The 17,605-nt window shown below is 39.4% G+C and overlaps 1 protein-coding gene across 1 annotated transcript in view; it reads left to right on the top strand.

Annotated features, from left to right (window-relative positions):
• tox (thymocyte selection-associated high mobility group box) overlaps nt 1-14,211 on the top strand; it is a 45,829-nt gene extending 31,618 nt beyond the window's left edge. The window contains exons 5-10 of the mRNA XM_026312582.1: nt 722-967; nt 6,556-6,792; nt 6,897-6,977; nt 7,108-7,608; nt 11,398-11,558; nt 12,881-14,211. Coding sequence (XP_026168367.1) covers nt 722-967; nt 6,556-6,792; nt 6,897-6,977; nt 7,108-7,608; nt 11,398-11,558; nt 12,881-12,917 — 1,263 coding nt within the window. The 3' untranslated portion in view covers nt 12,918-14,211. The remainder of the gene's footprint in view (nt 1-721; nt 968-6,555; nt 6,793-6,896; nt 6,978-7,107; nt 7,609-11,397; nt 11,559-12,880) is intronic.
• The last annotated feature ends 3,394 nt before the right edge of the window (nt 14,212-17,605 follow it).

The following is a 17,605-nucleotide window of genomic DNA, read 5'->3' as shown; positions in this document are numbered from 1 at the left end:
TTGAACCCTTTTGATTATTGCCTTATTCACATTCAGGATTGTTTTATCAATATGCATGTAAAAGAATTCACTGGTTCACAACAAAACAGACATGCATGTAAGTCAATGAATGCATAAATATAACAAATAACAATACACACTATACTGTACATCATGGACATGATCTGAGGAAATTCCTGGATGTACAACACTACTGGCATTGTCCAGCAGCAACCCTCTACATTGCAAAGCGGACAAACATAAATCAAAAATACTGTATATGCCTAAGCAAAAATCTGATGCCTACCATTGTAAAACCAGAGCTACATATGGACACGTGTTTTCACACATTGTTTTCATCAGTCTGCAGTTATTGTATAATTTCAGATGATTATTTAGTTAATTATACACATGAGGGTCTAAAGGCATCTGAGTCATTTTAAACTTAATGATATTGTTACTGTAAGTAGTCCAACAAACAGATTGGCAATAATTCATGTAGTTGCACTGGATAACAAAACACTGGAAAACGTATTGGTGCAATTCTACAAGAATTAATCAAATTATAGGTGGAATAACAGAAAACCAAAGGCTGTTGGCAAAGGTGACATCCCTTATGAGAAAGAAAATTTGTTATAGTGAAGTCCAGCATTTGGATGGGAATATTCTATGTATATTGGTTGAGCACCATTCAAGTCATCAGAGTCATTAACTGTCATTATGGCGTGTTGTCTTTGCACAGATGCAGCAGATGGTGAACTCTGATTCTCGGTTTACCAGCAGCCAGCAGTCAATTGAAGCAGCTCTTGGACCTAGGAGCCAATCAGGCATGAGTCAACAAAGTCAGTTGTCCACCATCAACCAATCCCAACTGGGGCTAAATGGGAACTCCGTTACCCATACATCTCCTTCACCTCCTGGTAGTAAATCTGCCACACCATCTCCCTCCAGTTCAGCACATGAGGATGAGAATGATGATGGACTCAGGGTAAAGATGATATGCACACACACACACAAACACTGCTGCTGCAAAACTGCTGTTTCTATTAGTCAGAAGTCTCTTAGCTGTAGCAGTCATTTGTGGTTAGTGGGCATGTCTGTGTGTAGCAATGAATAACTGTTGTATTAATTATATGTGTCATAATACTCCCTACACATTAACTAGATAGGAATCAAGCTCCATTGTTGTTAGGTTCTCAAACTGCAACAAGGACCAAATTAACTACTCATATTCTTGGAACATGAAATCCATCCTCTTATTCCTATTTAGGCTCACAGGGATCTGCTGGAGCCTATCCCAGCTCTCTCTGGGTGAAAGGCAGGGGTACACCCTGGACAGGTCACCAGTCCATCACAGGGCCACATAGAGACAAACAACCTCACACACTCACAATCACTCCTATGGGCAATTTAGAGTCACCAATCAACCTGACATACATGTTTTTGGACTGTGGGAGGAAACCAGAGTACCTGGAGAAAACCCACACAAGCACAGGGAGAACATGCAAACTCCACACAGAAAGGTTCCTGGTGGGTTGCGAACCAGGAACCTTCTTGCTGTGAGTCAACAGTGCTAACCAGCGTGCTGCCAGAACATGAAATCATTTTGAATAATATTTATCAACTTTATCGTTCTCATTGATTATTTATAGAACTCTGTGACAGACAGACATAGCCAAAAATCAGCACCCATGCATTTCTTTTAGATAACATACCACTTCTCCCATAAAATATTTGCACTTAACCAATTCTTTGGTATTCTGTAGACCGTATTTTCCAGACTATAAGTCTCGTCTTTTTTAGTTCTCTGGCTTCTCCCGTGACTTATATAGTTAAGCGTCTTATATGTGTTAATTTACTGTCATAAATAATTTACTGGCAGAAATAACTGTATTTCAAGCATGAGGTGCTCCTTTAATTTGTAATTATAGTACGTTGCGATCAACAGGTGCAGGCAATATAGATGGTGTATACAAAATTGTATTTTTGTTTAAGTCAAATCATATCTAACGTATGTATCGTTTTCTGTAAGAATACAATTTTTAACATTACAATTTAAAAAACTTAAAAATACAAAGTAAAATTCTTGTTTGTTGTTTCTTCAACATGAATACATACTGTGGGTACGGAAAGTATTCAGACCCCTTTAAATTTTTCACTCTTTGTGTCATTGCAGCCATTTGCCAAAATCAAAAAAGTTCATTTTATTTCTCATTAATGTACACTCAGCACCCCATCTTGACAGAAAAAAACAGAAATGTAGAAATTTTTGCAAATTTAATATAAAAGAAAAACTGAAATATCACATGGTCATAAATATTCAGACCCTGTGCTCAGTATTGAGTAGAAGCACCCTTTTGAGCTAGTACAGCCATGAGTCTTCTTGGGAATGATGCAACAAGTTTTTCACACCTGGATTTGGGGATCCTCTGCCATTCTTCCTTGCAGATCCTCTCCAGTTCTGTCAGGTTGGATGGTGAACGTTGGTGGACAGCCATTTTCAGGTCTCTCCAGAGATGCTCAATTGGGTTTAGGTCAGGGCTCTGGCTGGGCCAGTCAAGAACGGTCACAGAGTTGTTCTGAAGCCACTCCTTTGTTATTTTAGCTGTGTGCTTAGGGTCATTGTCCTGTTGAAAGGTGAACCTTCGGTCCAGTCTGAGGTCCTGAGCACTCTGGAAGAGGTTTTCTTCCAGGATATCTCTGTACTTGGCCGCATTCATCTTTCCTTCAATTGCAACCAGTCGTCCTGTCCCTGCAGCTGAAAAACACCCCCACAACATGATGCTCCCACCACCATGTTTCACTGTAGGGATTGTATTGGGCAGGTGATGAGCAGTGCCTGGTTTTCTCCACACATACCGCTTACAATTAACGCCAAAAAGTTCAATCTTGGTCTCATCAGACCAGAGAATCTTATTTCTCATAGTCTGGGAGTCCTTCATGTGTTTTTTGGCAAACTCTATGCGGTCTTTCATGTGTCTTGCACTGAGGCGAGGCTTCCGTCGGGCCACTCTGCCATAAAGCCCCGACTGGTGGAGGGCTGCAGTGATAGTTGACTTTGTGGAACTTTCTCCCATCTCCCTACTGCATCTCTGGAGCTCAGCCACAGTGATCTTTGGGTTCTTCTTTACCTCTCTCACCAAGGCTCTTCTCCCACGATTGTTCAGTTTGGCTGGACGGCCAGGTCTAGGAAGAGTTCTGGTCGTCCCAAACTTTTTCCATTTGAGGATTATGGAGGCCACTGTGCTCTTAGGAACCTTGAGTGCTGCAGAAATTCTTTTGTAACCTTGGCCAGATCTGTGCCTTGCCACAATTCTGTCTCTGAGCTCCTTGGGCAGTTCCTTCGACCTCATGATTCTCATTTGCTCTGACATGCACTGTGAGCTGTAAGGTCTTATATGGACAGGTGTGTGCCTTTCCTAATCAAGTCCAATCAGTTTAATTAAACACAGCTGGACTCCAATGAAGGAGCAGAACCATCTCAAGGAGGATCAGAAGAAATGGACAGCATGTGAGTTAAATATGAGTGTCACTGCAAAGGGTCTGAATACTTATGACCATGTGATATTTCAGTTTTTCTTTTTTAATAAATTTGCAAAAATTTCTACATTTCTGTTTGTTTCTGTCAAGATGGGGTGCTGAGTGTACATTAATGAGAAATAAAATGAACTTTTTTGATTTTGGCAAATGGCTGCAATGACACAAAGAGTGAAAAATTTAAAGGGGTCTGAATACTTTCCCTACCCACTGTATCTTCTGCTCAATGCATTATGAGTACTGTTCCTGAATTATGGGGATTAATAAAGTTTATCTTATCTCATTTCTCATCTCATCAATATGCCTGTAATCTCATGACATATTGAGAGTTGAATCACAGTTGTTAAATCCTATTTATATTGGAGTAACCACAAATTTATTTCTATAAAAATGTTTTATTTCAATTTCTAATTGTTTAATTTTTAATTTGTATTCTCAGAGACAAAATATACCCTACATATATTAGATATGATTTGACTTATACAAGAGTTTACAAAAACAAATTTTATGTACAATGTCTTCATTCTGAAATTTTATAAAGAAATGTAATTTTGAATTGAAAGTGGATAAAGTTAAAGCTCATTTAAAAGTCGGCAAAAGTTTTATTGCTACTTAACTGAATATTTTTTAAACAATATTTTCAGGAGCATTGAGATTAAAAAAAGGAGTAAAAAAGTAAAAAATACCTATCAGTCAAAAGTTCTTATTTTTTCCCTTTTTTAAAATATATACATTTCACAAGTCCCTTTGCTCTGTGACATCAACAATAAAAGTTAATAATGTCTAGTTTTTAATGATAGGCATGTATCAGATTTTATTGTTACAGATAGTGATCTCCATGGCTAAAGCAGCAGTAACCTTGTGTCTTTGTTCAGCATTGGCCTCTACAATTGTAAATTGACCTTGTTATCGTTATGAAAAATGTTTTCATATATATGAGGGGTGGACAAGCTCCTGATTGACTGAACACAATTGATCCACGTAATCAGCAGTGCATAGCACAGAGATAACAAGCGGGGGAGTAACCCTGGAGAACTGGAATTGGCCAACCCTGATAAACAGAAATCGATCTGTTTAACAAATTTGTTTAAACTTGAATAACAGACTGAGCTTTAGTAGTTTCTATGCAAAGTACCTTGATATGATTTTATTGTGATTTGGCACTATACAAATAAATTGATTTGAATTGAATTCAAATATTCAAAATAGAACAGAAAATAACTGGCAGGGTGTACCCCTTCCTTTCACCCAAAGAGAAGTGGGATAGGCTCCAGCAGATCCCTGTGACCTTAAATAGAAATAAGCAGGTATAGATAATGGATGGATGGATGGATGGATGGATGGATGGATGGATGGATGACTTGAAAATAGGACAGCTATGTATTACATAGCTGTAAAACATGACTGGGTGGTGGAAGGAAACTAAGCTGCTACAGTTGACTGTAGTAAACTGTACAATCATAAAAATTGTGGACAGTACATTAGCAACACATTATTCCTCTGACTAATACATTAAAAGAAAATTGGACTTACACTTTGTCTACACAGGAGGCATTTACACATTATTTTTTCATTGCATATCTGCCAAAACAGACTTTACAATGTTTCAGTTTTAATCAGTAGGGCTGTTATTTCCTTGTAATTTAGCACAAATTACAGGGTGAAATTGTGGCAAAAGTCTGAAGCATTTTTGTTTGTCATGCTGAGGTTTAAAGCAGTTGTTGAATTCCAGAGAAATTTACACTACATAAAAATGTTTCATTCATTTATTATTATCATATTCCTTATTTGTTTATTATTTGTATGAAGTTAAATCCACGCTTCTGCTTGTTCAGCTCACCTGCTGGGCACTGGGTAAAGGACAATCTGGAATTATATAATTGGCAATTAATTGTGCCATTTGAACATATGTCTTTTAGCTGCAATTAGTACAAAAAAAATTCTAGTGATTATGTATTTGTTATAGTTGCTGTCGAAACATTTTTGAGCAGAACGGTTCCAATCACTGATGTGCTGTTATTGCTGTTTATGTATGATGATTTTTAATCAGTCATCTGAGAAGCTTCGTCAGTTTTGCTGACTGGTGGGGAGTTCCCCAAAAGTTCATCTTTGTGGCTAGGTTAGAGTAACTTGACATTAATCAGGAACAGTAGTTTTCATTTTCATAAAACTGGCTGCTACAAAATCAAACGCAGTCTGTCTGCACCCGCAATCTCATTGACATATCTATTTTTAAATGCATGTAGAATTGCAACCAAATAAGATCTAGCAATAATTCTTTTTGCATATAAAAGTGGAGGAGCTATGCTTTCATATCGTGCATTCAACATGTCCCAGAGCACTGCTTCCTACTGCAAATGAACTTGCACAAATCTCGTAAAAATGCACACAAAACAAAACCACTATAATGCAAACTGCGGCTTTGCTGTAGGATCTGCCGGTTACGGTACTTCCTACGTTCCATATACGTCATCACACTATGAAAAAAAATGCATGTAAAAAAAAAAAAAAAAAAAAAGTCTTTATTTGTTGTGGCTTATTGCACTTTTTTAGCAGTTTATGTAGTTAGTAAGTTGTTTATCCTTAAAATTTGGGGTATAAGGATTGTATTGATGTATAACATTTTGAAATGCTCCACAAATGGCACTACAGCATCTAAAAATGTAAAGATATGCAATGGCTGACTTGTTCTATGGTGGGTCATAAAGGGTTAATCCATCCTGACACATTTGTGGAGCGGCTGTAGATAGAGGTGGAGTAGAGCAGGTCAGACATGGACCAAAGGATTGGTGTTTCGATCCCTGGCTTCAGTAGCCCACGTGTCAAAGTGTCCTTGGGCAAGACACTGAACATCAAGTTACCCCTTGTGGCTGTTCCACCAGTGAGTGATTGTGAGCGAATGGGTGAATGGGCAAATAGTGTAAAAGTGCTTTGAGTGCACTTGAGTGTGGAAAAGTGCTCTACAAGTACAGGACCGTTCATTTTCTCTTACAGTTTTGACCTGCAGCTGTGTCTTACTCAACCTCCTTCTTCTTCTAGCATGGCAGTGTGGCAGAGAAGCGGCCAGCAACAATGGAAATTTCAAAAAAAACAAAGACACCAAAGAAGAAGAAGCGAAAAGACCCCAATGAGCCAGTAAAACCAGTGTCTGCCTACGCTTTGTTCTTCAGGGACACACAAGCCAACATCAAGGCCCAGAACCCTAATGCCACATTTGGTGAAGTGTCAAAGATTGTGGCCTCCATGTGGGATGGCCTGGGAGAAGAACAGAAACAGGTAGGTCCTCCTTTTTTAATTTTGCTTGGCTATATGCCTGTATGCTAACCCATCACTGACGTTGCCTGTATTATCTTAAAAAAAGTAAATTGTTTGTGTTTCAGGTGTACAAGAAAAAGACAGAGACAGCTAAGAAGGAGTATCTGAAACAACTGGCTGCCTATAGAGCCAGCCTGGTCTCACAGGTACTATACACGCGCGCACACACACACACACTGATAATTCAAGTTATTAATATTAAACTAATGCCTTTAAATAAGTAAGACTGGAAAAACTGCAAAATGATTTACTTTACCACTCTTTATCATTCTCCAGAGTTACAGTGAAGCCACCCCACTGAATGAAATGAAGCCACCCCACTCCTCTTCCTCACCTTCTTCTTCTTCCTCTACCTCAGTGTTTACACCCAAACCTTCAGTCTACACTGGTCACCCAGGCCACCACCCTTCATCCAGTTCTCTCAGCCACTCTCACCCTCTCCCTCCCCCTCAGCATCAGGGCATGTACATGCCATACCCTCACCCATCGCATCCTTCCCATACCTCAAGCCCTGGCCTCAGCCCCCACCTGCCTCCCCCTCACACCCAGATCAACCAACAGCTCCAGGCTCTGTCCTCCAGAGGGACCGTGCCACGGGCCACTGTTCCCCATCAGGGAGCTCTGTCCCTCAGCAGTGTGGCTTCCACCCCTCCCCTCCAGGTCAGCCCTCCCCTCCACACCCAAGCCCATTTGGGAGGACTGCACAGTCCACACCATCAGCACCAGCAGCTTAGTGTACACTCACTGGGAATGACACACTCCACTGCCATCACACAGGTCAGTCACACACTGATAATATATATTTATGATTTATTTATAATTTTTCTTGCAATATGCCCCTAATTAACTCAAGACTTGACTCAGAAGTACATAATGTGTGCCCTTCAAACGGCACATCTATCCAATTCCAGCTCTATGAGGGACAACGCAGGGATATCAAAAACCCAAAGATTAAGAGAAAATTGTCTGTGGGGGAAAGGTAAAAAACACATTGTCAGTCCAACTTCCTGAGGCCCTTGAACATTAGTTCTAATTGGACAGCGTTGCACATGTCCTGTAAATTAGCTAAATTCGACATGCTAACGGGTTTTTAGTTTAGACTTGCTGGCAGACACTCAGTCCACCCATCCATTATCTTTACCCTCTTATTTCTAACCAGGCTCACAGGGATCTGCTGGAGCCTATCCCAGCTCTCTTTGGGTGAAAGGCAGGGGTCCACCCTGGACAGGTCACCAGTCCATCACAGGGCCACATAGAGACAAACAACCTCACACACTCACACTCACTCCTATGGGAAATTTAGAGTCACCAATCAACCTGACATACATGTTTTTGGACTGTGGGAGGAAACCAGAGTACCTGGAGAAAACCCACACAAGCACAGGGAGAACATGCAAACTCCACACTGAAAGGCCCCTGACGGATTGTGAACCCAGGGCCTTATTGCTGTGAGGCAACAGTGCTAACCACTCATCCACCATGCTGCCCATTGAGCAACTACATTATGTTAAAAAAATAAGCCAAGCACAAGCCCACACACCTGATGTTACATAGCCAACAATGAATGTACACATTAATGTGTCATATCACAGCACTGCAAATAGTTTTGCACACTACTTCCAGTTTGTCCTGTAGAATAATTGTATTTTCATTAAATGTCCATGTTTATCTGCAAGTCTGCAGAATTCAACAAGACACATGAGAATGTGTAGCAGAACCACTGAATCTGGATGTTTTATTGTTTAAATCAGTTGCAAAAAATTGAACAGATCTGTTAGCTGCAGTGTTTGAGTTCATTGCAGTGTCTGTCATGCTCTTGAAACAGAGAGTAACTCAAAGACTCCAGACTTGCATTGTGTAACTGTTATTTACTAATGATCACTAATGTGAACTGGATAAAACTTGCTACCAGTCATTTACTATATTAGACGTTAAAATGACACGAAATGTGTCTCATATATTAAGCCCTCTTTATGCCTTTTAATATTTTAGACAATTTCTAGTTTCCCCATGTCATTTAAATGAACTACCCTCCGGTTGAGCAAAGAGGGAAATCTTACTGAAGAAGCCAGCCTGTTTTAACCATACAGGGTCTTCACCAGGGCAGAGACAATTGCTCAGTGACCGTTCTTTTTTATGGACACTTAAAGGTTCCCTGGTTTTACTGCATGAGAAAATGATTAGGTGCTTGGAACATTTTTAAGTACTTAGAATTGATTCACTAAGGTTCATAACAACTACATTTATATTTATCACATGTATGTGATGATTCTAGCCATGGACTATGCTTAATTAGTGCTACACATTTGCCTTTATTCTTTACTGTTTTTGCAGGTGAAGACCATGTAATAAATAAACATAGCGTTTTTCATTTTTGTTATTTTAATTTTTATGGTTAAACAGCATTTCTCTTTCCTTGCACAATACAATGGATGATAATATATTAATACAGAGATGAGGCATTTTCTGGTATGCATACTGATTTTTAGCACACTTCATTTTATTTTGCCTGTAGTGTGACAAAGCTATTGTTCCACCTATACTCTTCAAATTGTGCTTTCCACAATGGGTCATCAAGAATTTTATACATTTACACAAACATGGCTCAGTCTTTCCTTGAGGGAACTTGCTGATTTAGAAGCTGTAAGGTGGATGGAGATAAAAAATAGAATCAGCAGTAGAAACAAAGCAATTGAATTGAGGTAGATTAGTCTTTAATATTTTTCTATTTTGGCCTGTATTTGTCTATGTACCTCTCACGTAATACTGTCAGTCATCAGTCAGTCAGCACTTGAGTCTGTGTCTTTGTGTTGATAGTTGCTCTATCAAAACAGGAGGAAGAGGAAGACATAGCTGTGACAGGGTTAGAAATATGAACTTGTGATAAGTCCAGTGTGAGACAGGAGAGTGTCTCCTCAAAATAGTTAAAAATTGGGGGATGGACTGAATCCTACTTCCCACTTTATCCCCTTTTTAAATCCCAAACTCCCATAATCCCCTGTCTGTCCTCCCATTTTGCATATTCTTAGTGAAAAAAAGGAGCAAACCAAAAAAGGAAAAAGTGAAGGAAAAAGGAGAAGACGTGGCGACAGAGCTCTGAACTTTTTCTTTATCTGAGCAAAGAGTGGGAAATGATGGGGGAAGGGAGAAAACGAGGGAAAGAGGAGAGAGAGAGAGACAAAAGAGGCAGATGGGGTCTTTGTGAAGGAGTGAAGGAGAAGAATTTGCTCAACAATGGATGAATAGGTGAGGTAGAGGACGAGAGGGGTGGGAGAAGGGGGAGCACCCAACCACCTGCTGTCCTCCTCTTTCTCATTTTTCACTCACAACACTCAGATTAACTTCCCTTTCAGCCTCTCCCTGTCTCTCTCTCCCACACACATACCCTTGCCCTTTTTGCCACTGCACTCACTCATTTATCCCTTTTCCCATCTCTCTCTCCTCCCTCAAGCAAGTTATGGTTAGAGAGATGGTCAGTTCCTTTTCTCTCTTCTCCTCCTCCTCCTCTTCCCGTTTTCTCCTCTCGTCCTCTCGTCTTACGGTTTCATCTTCACTTTTCCTCAGCTCTTCTCCCCCCTCCTGGCAGATAATAAAATCACTAAGACACTCAAAACACTAATTACTGCTGATGAACCTGTGACTGATCTGTTTCCTTTCAACTTTAGTTGCATTCATGACTTTGTTCATATCCCTCTTCATCAGAAACCATTTTGCCAAAGAAGTGTTAGAGGCTGGTTTGCAGAAACCATCACCTGCCTATAGACTAATACAAGTTGAAGGAGGAAGCAAATATGCTACCAATCCTGAAAAAATAAAAACTTCCCACATTTAAACAGAAAGATGCAAATGCATGTAAAGGATTTAGTTTTTGTTTTCTAATGTCAAAGTTCCAAACTGTGTTTGCATTTTGGCAAATTATTCATTAATGTACTGACAGCTATCACTTGATTATGGTATTTTGAAAAACAAATTTAACAGAAGTGAGCATTTTTACTATGATTTCTAAGTGAATGGTTTATGAATTTTTAATTGTCATCTTTATTTGTAATTATCCAAGATAATGATTTTCGTGGCATAAGTCACACTAAATTCTAAAATTTTACACATTGTGCCTTGGTGTTCAGATTTGACTGAGGAGCGAGCTTTTTTATGTAAATGCTGTCATTTAGAGTTAAACTACTTTAATCTGTCTCCTTGAGAAAAATATAAGATGTGCTGTGTGACCTGCCTGAAATCAGATGTGTTTATAGCCGCTCAGTGAAAAGCCAGCTGTGATAGAAAAGGGGAAGATTAAAGTCTCTCCAGCAAAGCATTCAAACGGTTGCACTCAGGTTGTTCTCGTGAAGTGAATTAATTGTTGTGAAGCAAATGAAGGAGCCACATAGAGAAGTACAATGTCAAATTGCTCCCTCACCTCCACACAGCTGGCCAGTCACAGTGTGATGTGGGTTGAACTGGTGGTTTCGTAAAGTTCCACAAATGGTTAGATACAAATGCTGCAGAATGCTGTTTGCATACATGGATTTTCTCCCTGCAGCCAAATTATTTTATTTCTCTGAATTTCAGGGCTACCCTTCCTCCCTCCAGTCTGAGTACCAGCCAGTAGGTGGTGGCATGCTTAATGGTGGAGCAGTAATGTCATCATCAGTAGACTACCACCAGCTGGGTCGACACACACCAAACCACCACCCCTCTCTGGACTGGAGCACTGATTACCATGGGAATGGGTAGGTATCAGTCCTTCATATCTAGACCTATTACAGGTTTTCAAAAACCCAGTAGCCCCTTATCGATTTAAGTTCCCACATTGTTGTTGCAGTGATGTACTGGTGAACCAGACAGGGCACCAAAACAATAATTAATGACAGTACTCATATAAATAGAAGCTTAACAACAAATCCACTTCAGTAACGTTAGTAAATTATATGCATATTATGCCAGTTTTTTTAGGCACACCTAGCTAAACTGATGCTGCCTAAAACAACAGCTGTACAATAAATTCTACCTACGTGAAGATTATATTTATATTATATTTATCTATTTGGTATTGATTTGACTGAATGTTCATTTTGCACATAGACATATACATACATCAACTGTCTGCACTCTGGGCAGTATAGCATTTGAAAGATTTTATTGTAGAAATATTATCAAATATTATCACTTGTGGTACTACTTGCAAACCAGTAATACAGTATTACAGTGTTTGGGGCTAATTTCCAACTTCACTACCATTTATTTATATCTCCCATTGTGTCACTCTTCCATGCCTCTGCTGTAGATGTGCTATGCTTAGGCCAAGCTAGCAGCTTTAGCTGTCAGTGAATGTGGGTAGAGCTGATTTTACACAGATCTAGATGTTAAAACGTTCAGAAGAGAGCAATATAGGAATACTGGAGTAATGAGAGTTTTACAGTTACATTCACACATACAGATACAAAGAAGCTGCTGTATCTGGGCTTCTGTCAACCTGCAGTTCTGTGTGGGTGTGTTGCATTCAGCACATGATTTACATACCTGGCTCCAAAAGGACAGCTGTTTCCACACTTCACATGTCTTTTTTAGTTCCCGCTGAATCATTAAAAATAAATTTGCCTCCATTAAAATTAGCTTATGCAGTGCAGTAGGAAAAACTCAATTTCACTTCGAGGAACCAAGATTGTGATTAGTTCTCATTTGGCTGTCACTCACAGAGGATGTTTGCAAAAAGCTGAATGTTCCTCAACTTTCCCCTGTCCTGTAGAACAACGTGTAAGGTTTCTCTTTAAGGCTAGGTGGACTGTAGGCTTCAATACTTGGTATTTTTTCTATATGAAAATTATTTACCTGTATCAGCATTTCAAGGTAATATTTCCCTAAATTGTGTTGTTTGGGTAGAACCTTAAGGATACTTTGAGTTATAAAGTTGGATCTGTTATTAGGGTCTTCTTTAAATTTGCTTTAGCATCTTCACTTGTCAAAACAATTCCTTTGTTACTCACTGCATTGGTCCTTATGGCTGTTTTTCATCTTTATTTGAATTGTTTTTGTTTTTCTTCTGTGCTAACAGGAGTCTTCAGAGAGACAAACCTCTGTATCTGAGCTAATCTCAGGAGAAAATTACATCAAACCTCAAACAAGCCCTTGTGCTGACACGCCACAGAAACCTCCAGACTCATCTGTAAATGAATCCAGGCCAGCCAAGTCAACCTTAACCCAAGGAGGACTCAATAACAAGAGACCACCTAAACCTAAACTAAACTTTAGCATTCCAAACAAAAACCCAAACAGCTGAATGATGGAACATTTTTTGCTTTCAATATCTATTGTAAGGAACAACAGGACAGTGTTATGTACTGATAAGAACATCTTTTTGGCTGTACCATAGTGGTCTGATTTGGATTAAAAATGTGTGTATGAGTGAGGAAATTTGGGCAGGAACAGTGTTGTGAACAATGCTAGCAAGTGTATATACTCCAAAGGGATTTTGTCTAGTTCCCATCTCAGCAGTTTCATCTTTAGTTTCTCATTTTGTAAAGATGGTGTTTACCGTCATTTCCAAAAGGCTGTGGAGCAAGTGTAAATTGCTGTAACATAAGTGTTTGAGCTGTCAAAGACAATAGATTTTTTTTTTTTACCTTGTAATTGCAGTATCTTTCTACAACCAAAGCCAGAAGAAATTAGCTTACAAATGAAGGGTTACTAACCAAACAACAAATTCTCCACTGGTTTTTTTAATGGTATGAATATCAACCTTCCATTTTGATGTACGTCCAACACACAATAAAGTGATTCAGAATGCAGGACAGTGATGTTGAACACTGTGATAACAACTTGAGTTCAGGATGCTTTATTCAGCTAAAGAAAAGAAATCAATGCCTGAAGCTGTTTGTTGCTTTTTTAACAGGCACAGACTGAATAACTGTGTACGATTAAAGAACTTTCATTGTTCCCTCACCATGAGACTCAGACCTGTAGGATAGAAATCCACCATCTATTAGTCCTTAAAATAATAAAATGTCAAATTCTTAAAAAAACAAATAAAAAATATATTCATTTGTACAATAACAGCTCCTCCTGGCATATGTATGTTGAAAATATTGATTTGGATCCAAATTTTGTGCGTGTGTCTGTGTGCGGATGAAGTGTTAATGAGAAAGCAGTTGGTTAAGTTGCAAGGTCTCTTTTTTTTGTCAGTTCTATTTCTCTGCTCAGAGGATATTTAAGGAACTATAACTCACTGGATTGTTTTAATGATTTTTAATCAGATTAAGTTTTGTTTCAATGTTGTTGATTATGATGATGAGAGACATAGCTCTCTCATTCTCTATCTCTTTGTATGAAGGTGTGTTTTGGCAGGTGAAAAGGCTGGACAACAAGATTTTCTTATTTTTAGATTCTAATGATGTGTTTGAGAATAAAGTCAGTGCTGCATTAATGTGCAGTCATTACTCCAGGCCCTGCCACTTTTGTGCTGTTTATTTCACAGCAGCTGTGACAGCTGCTTTAATTAACTGCACATCATAATACACTCTTTACCCCTGCTGTGACACAGTTCACCTTGTGTCTATATAGTGGCCTTTGCATTTATGTAAATTAGCAAGGATTCTAAATGCAAATTGTTTTAACAGATCAATCAGTGGTTCCCAACACCTTTTTTCACCATTAGAGCCACATGCCTGTGCTATGGATACAAATGCTAGCCAGTCAGTCCAAATCAATTGTAACTGTATGTACATGTACAAATGATGAAATCAGTTCTTATTTCATAACATACAAACACATACACATATCTAACTCAAATATAACAATATTATGAGAGATCTGCCTCATTTCTTTGAAATATTTTTAAATAAGCTGTCTTCTTTAATAATAGTCATACTTTTTCTGAGTGGATTTAAGTTCTAAGTCTTTCACTTATTAACACCATTGCCATTTTTTAAACAAAACATGAAGCTCCACAACATTTTCTGCTTTTCCCATATGGCAGCTGATTACATTTGATATTTTGGAAGCAATACCAGATGTCAAGTAGTGGTTTGACTGTATTTTATCAGCCATTGTAGGTATGAGGGGGGGGGGCTTACTTTACAAATGATTTCTCTCTGGACTGGTGGGTACACACTGCCCCCTGATGGCAACAGGAGGGAGCTGCACCCTGGTGCATATTTTTTTCATTACCTAAAGGTACATCCTCAAATACCCCTCACTATAAGTCATCTGAAACGCAACACAATTCACACAGTGCTTTGGAGCATTTACCATGTCAAAGTATGGTACTGTTCTCATGTTTGATGATTTTAACATTCATGTCCTCAGTCCTCAGTTTATAGATATTTGATCATCTTTTAACCTCTCTAAAGCAATACAGCAATCCTCACACTGAAGGACACAGTCTTGATTTGGTTCTGCATAGTGGTCCTAGTCCTAACAACTTTGAAAATAAGCATATCTGTGTTCCCCATACACAAAGCTGATTTATTCAGTATGGTTTTATAGCAACAACGTCTGCTAGAAAGTTCTGCTTTTTACTGCAGCAGTTTTAACAGTTTTTAATCCTGATTTTAACGGTGAGGAGCTGGTCTTCTTGTTTAATTCAAACTGTCAGAATATCCTGGACTCCACAGCCCTGGATAAATGAATCAAATGAGACTGTCGGATAATGGAGCCCAAATGGAAGAAAACAGGACTGCATGTATTATATGAAAGCTGGAAAGATAAATGATATCAAAAGGCCATTGGAGACGCCCAAGCTTCATTCTTTTCTAACCTAAATTGAACCAACTACTCACATGCCCAGGTTTTATTTAAGGCAATAGATTTTGTAGTCAGTATCTTCGCCCTGTTTAATCGATGCTTCACAAAAGCTGTGTGAGAAATTTTTTGAATTTTTTTTTAGCAGACAAATACTGGACATAAGACAGCAGATAACATCCCCACACTGTGTTTTATATACTAGTGGAGATGTTTATTGCTATTTTAATCATTGTAACACCATTTCATTACCGCTTCTAGCTGAGATTATTGCCCACATTAAACTCACCATGTGCAGCCTTCACATTATTCCCACACAATTCCTCAAGGAGGTTTTTGATACTATTGGCCCTCTTATTCTATTGATTATAAATAACACTCAGTGATGCAACTTCTTTTAAAGAAAATCTAACCTTGATCCCGCTATTTTTAACAATTTTAGACCAATTTCCAAATTTCCTTTCTGTTGCTTTCCACCCAGCTTTTAGCTTTCCTATGTCAAAACAGCCTCTGAGAAATTTCAGTCTGGTTTTAGAGCTTTACACAGAACAGAAACTGCCCTTCTTCAAGGTGACCAATGACCTTTTCTATCGGTCGACAGAGGAGAGAGGCCCCTTTTCATTCTTTTAGACCATAGGGCAGCTTTTGATACAGTCGATCAGAACATCCTAATTGACCGTCTCGAGTCTTTTCCATTTACACTTGGTCATATTAAAAATTTCATGTCATGCAGATGACCCACATATACCTTCCACTGAGACCGATGACCCTAGAAGCCTAGCTGCTATGTTGACTGTCACAGGGATGTTGGATGGCACAAAACTTTCTCCAACTTAATAAGTTGGAGTGAGGGCTGTGTTTTCAGTGTACATTATCTAACCTGTTCATCTTAAAAAATGATACAGTCAGCATAAGAGCAATTCTGAATCATTTAACATTTTAATGATATTGCATAGGGCTGTACTCAGGTTTGTTGTATACTGCAACATCACATTAAGAACATACACATATAAGAGCGTCAATAGTACAATAGTACAATAGTGGCAGTATTCAGTATGATATTAAATTTTATATAAAGAAGTGCTTCTTCTGATATCTGTTAAAGCACTCTTAATCCACAAAAATACACAAATCATTTTAGATACATGTACAAAACAAAAACCTAAGATGGGTGGGAGTTACTAGCGTATTTTCCTCTCCAGTGCGGTGGGGGGTTGACTGGATGTCTTCTCAGGAAGTGCAAGTCTCAGCTTTCTGGAGGAGTCTCCTTCTTCTGACAGGTACTCCTGGTGCAGCAGCACAGCAGCTGCAGCAGCCTCACCTGTGGAGGATTCATCCCCCAACACAGACAGATCGGCTGCCTGCACACCATCTCCAGACACCACCGCTGCTGGTCCTTCAGCTAGAGCTGCACCTCCAGCCAACATATTGACTACTGACCCACCGGGCACAGGTCCAGTGTCTGTCTGACCGTTTGACTGACTTTCCACTGCGGTCACTGATCCCAATGCCTGAGGGATTACAGCAGACAAACCATCTTTATTTGGAGGTACCTGAGCCTGGACAGGGAGGCTTTCGTTAGTATGGGGTGCTTGAGATTCACGGGGTAACTGATGTAATCCTTGCCCAGTCCAAAGGCCTGGTTCCTGACCTGGATCAGAATTGAGTCTAGCTACAAGAGGGGAGTTGCCAAAAGGGAGCTGGCTTTGAAGAATGGACTGGATGGGCACCAAATTAATCGTGGGGTTTGCTGCTAAATTTAGTCCTCCAGCTTGGGAGTTATGAAGAGAAGCAGTCTGTACTGCACTTGCTTGCAAAGTGTTGCCATGTACAGTGTTAGCCAGAGAAGAGGTGGCAGTAGGAATGAGGCCTACCTCAGTTTGCCTGCTAAAGCTGTCTAGGGAACCACTGGAAGCCACGCTGGGTTTACTGATTGCTATGCTAGGAGCAACAGAATTAGCTGGACCCTCGGGGAGCAGTGCAGTAGATCCTGGGACCATGGTGCTGAGTAGAAAACTCCCTCCTTGAAGAGAGAGGCTGC

This window comes from Mastacembelus armatus, chromosome 17 (genome assembly GCF_900324485.2).
Source record: "Mastacembelus armatus chromosome 17, fMasArm1.2, whole genome shotgun sequence".
Taxonomy (NCBI): Eukaryota; Metazoa; Chordata; class Actinopteri; order Synbranchiformes; family Mastacembelidae; genus Mastacembelus; species Mastacembelus armatus.
The sequence above is the reverse complement of the archived record's forward strand: the minus strand, read 5'-3'. Positions and strand labels throughout refer to the sequence as shown.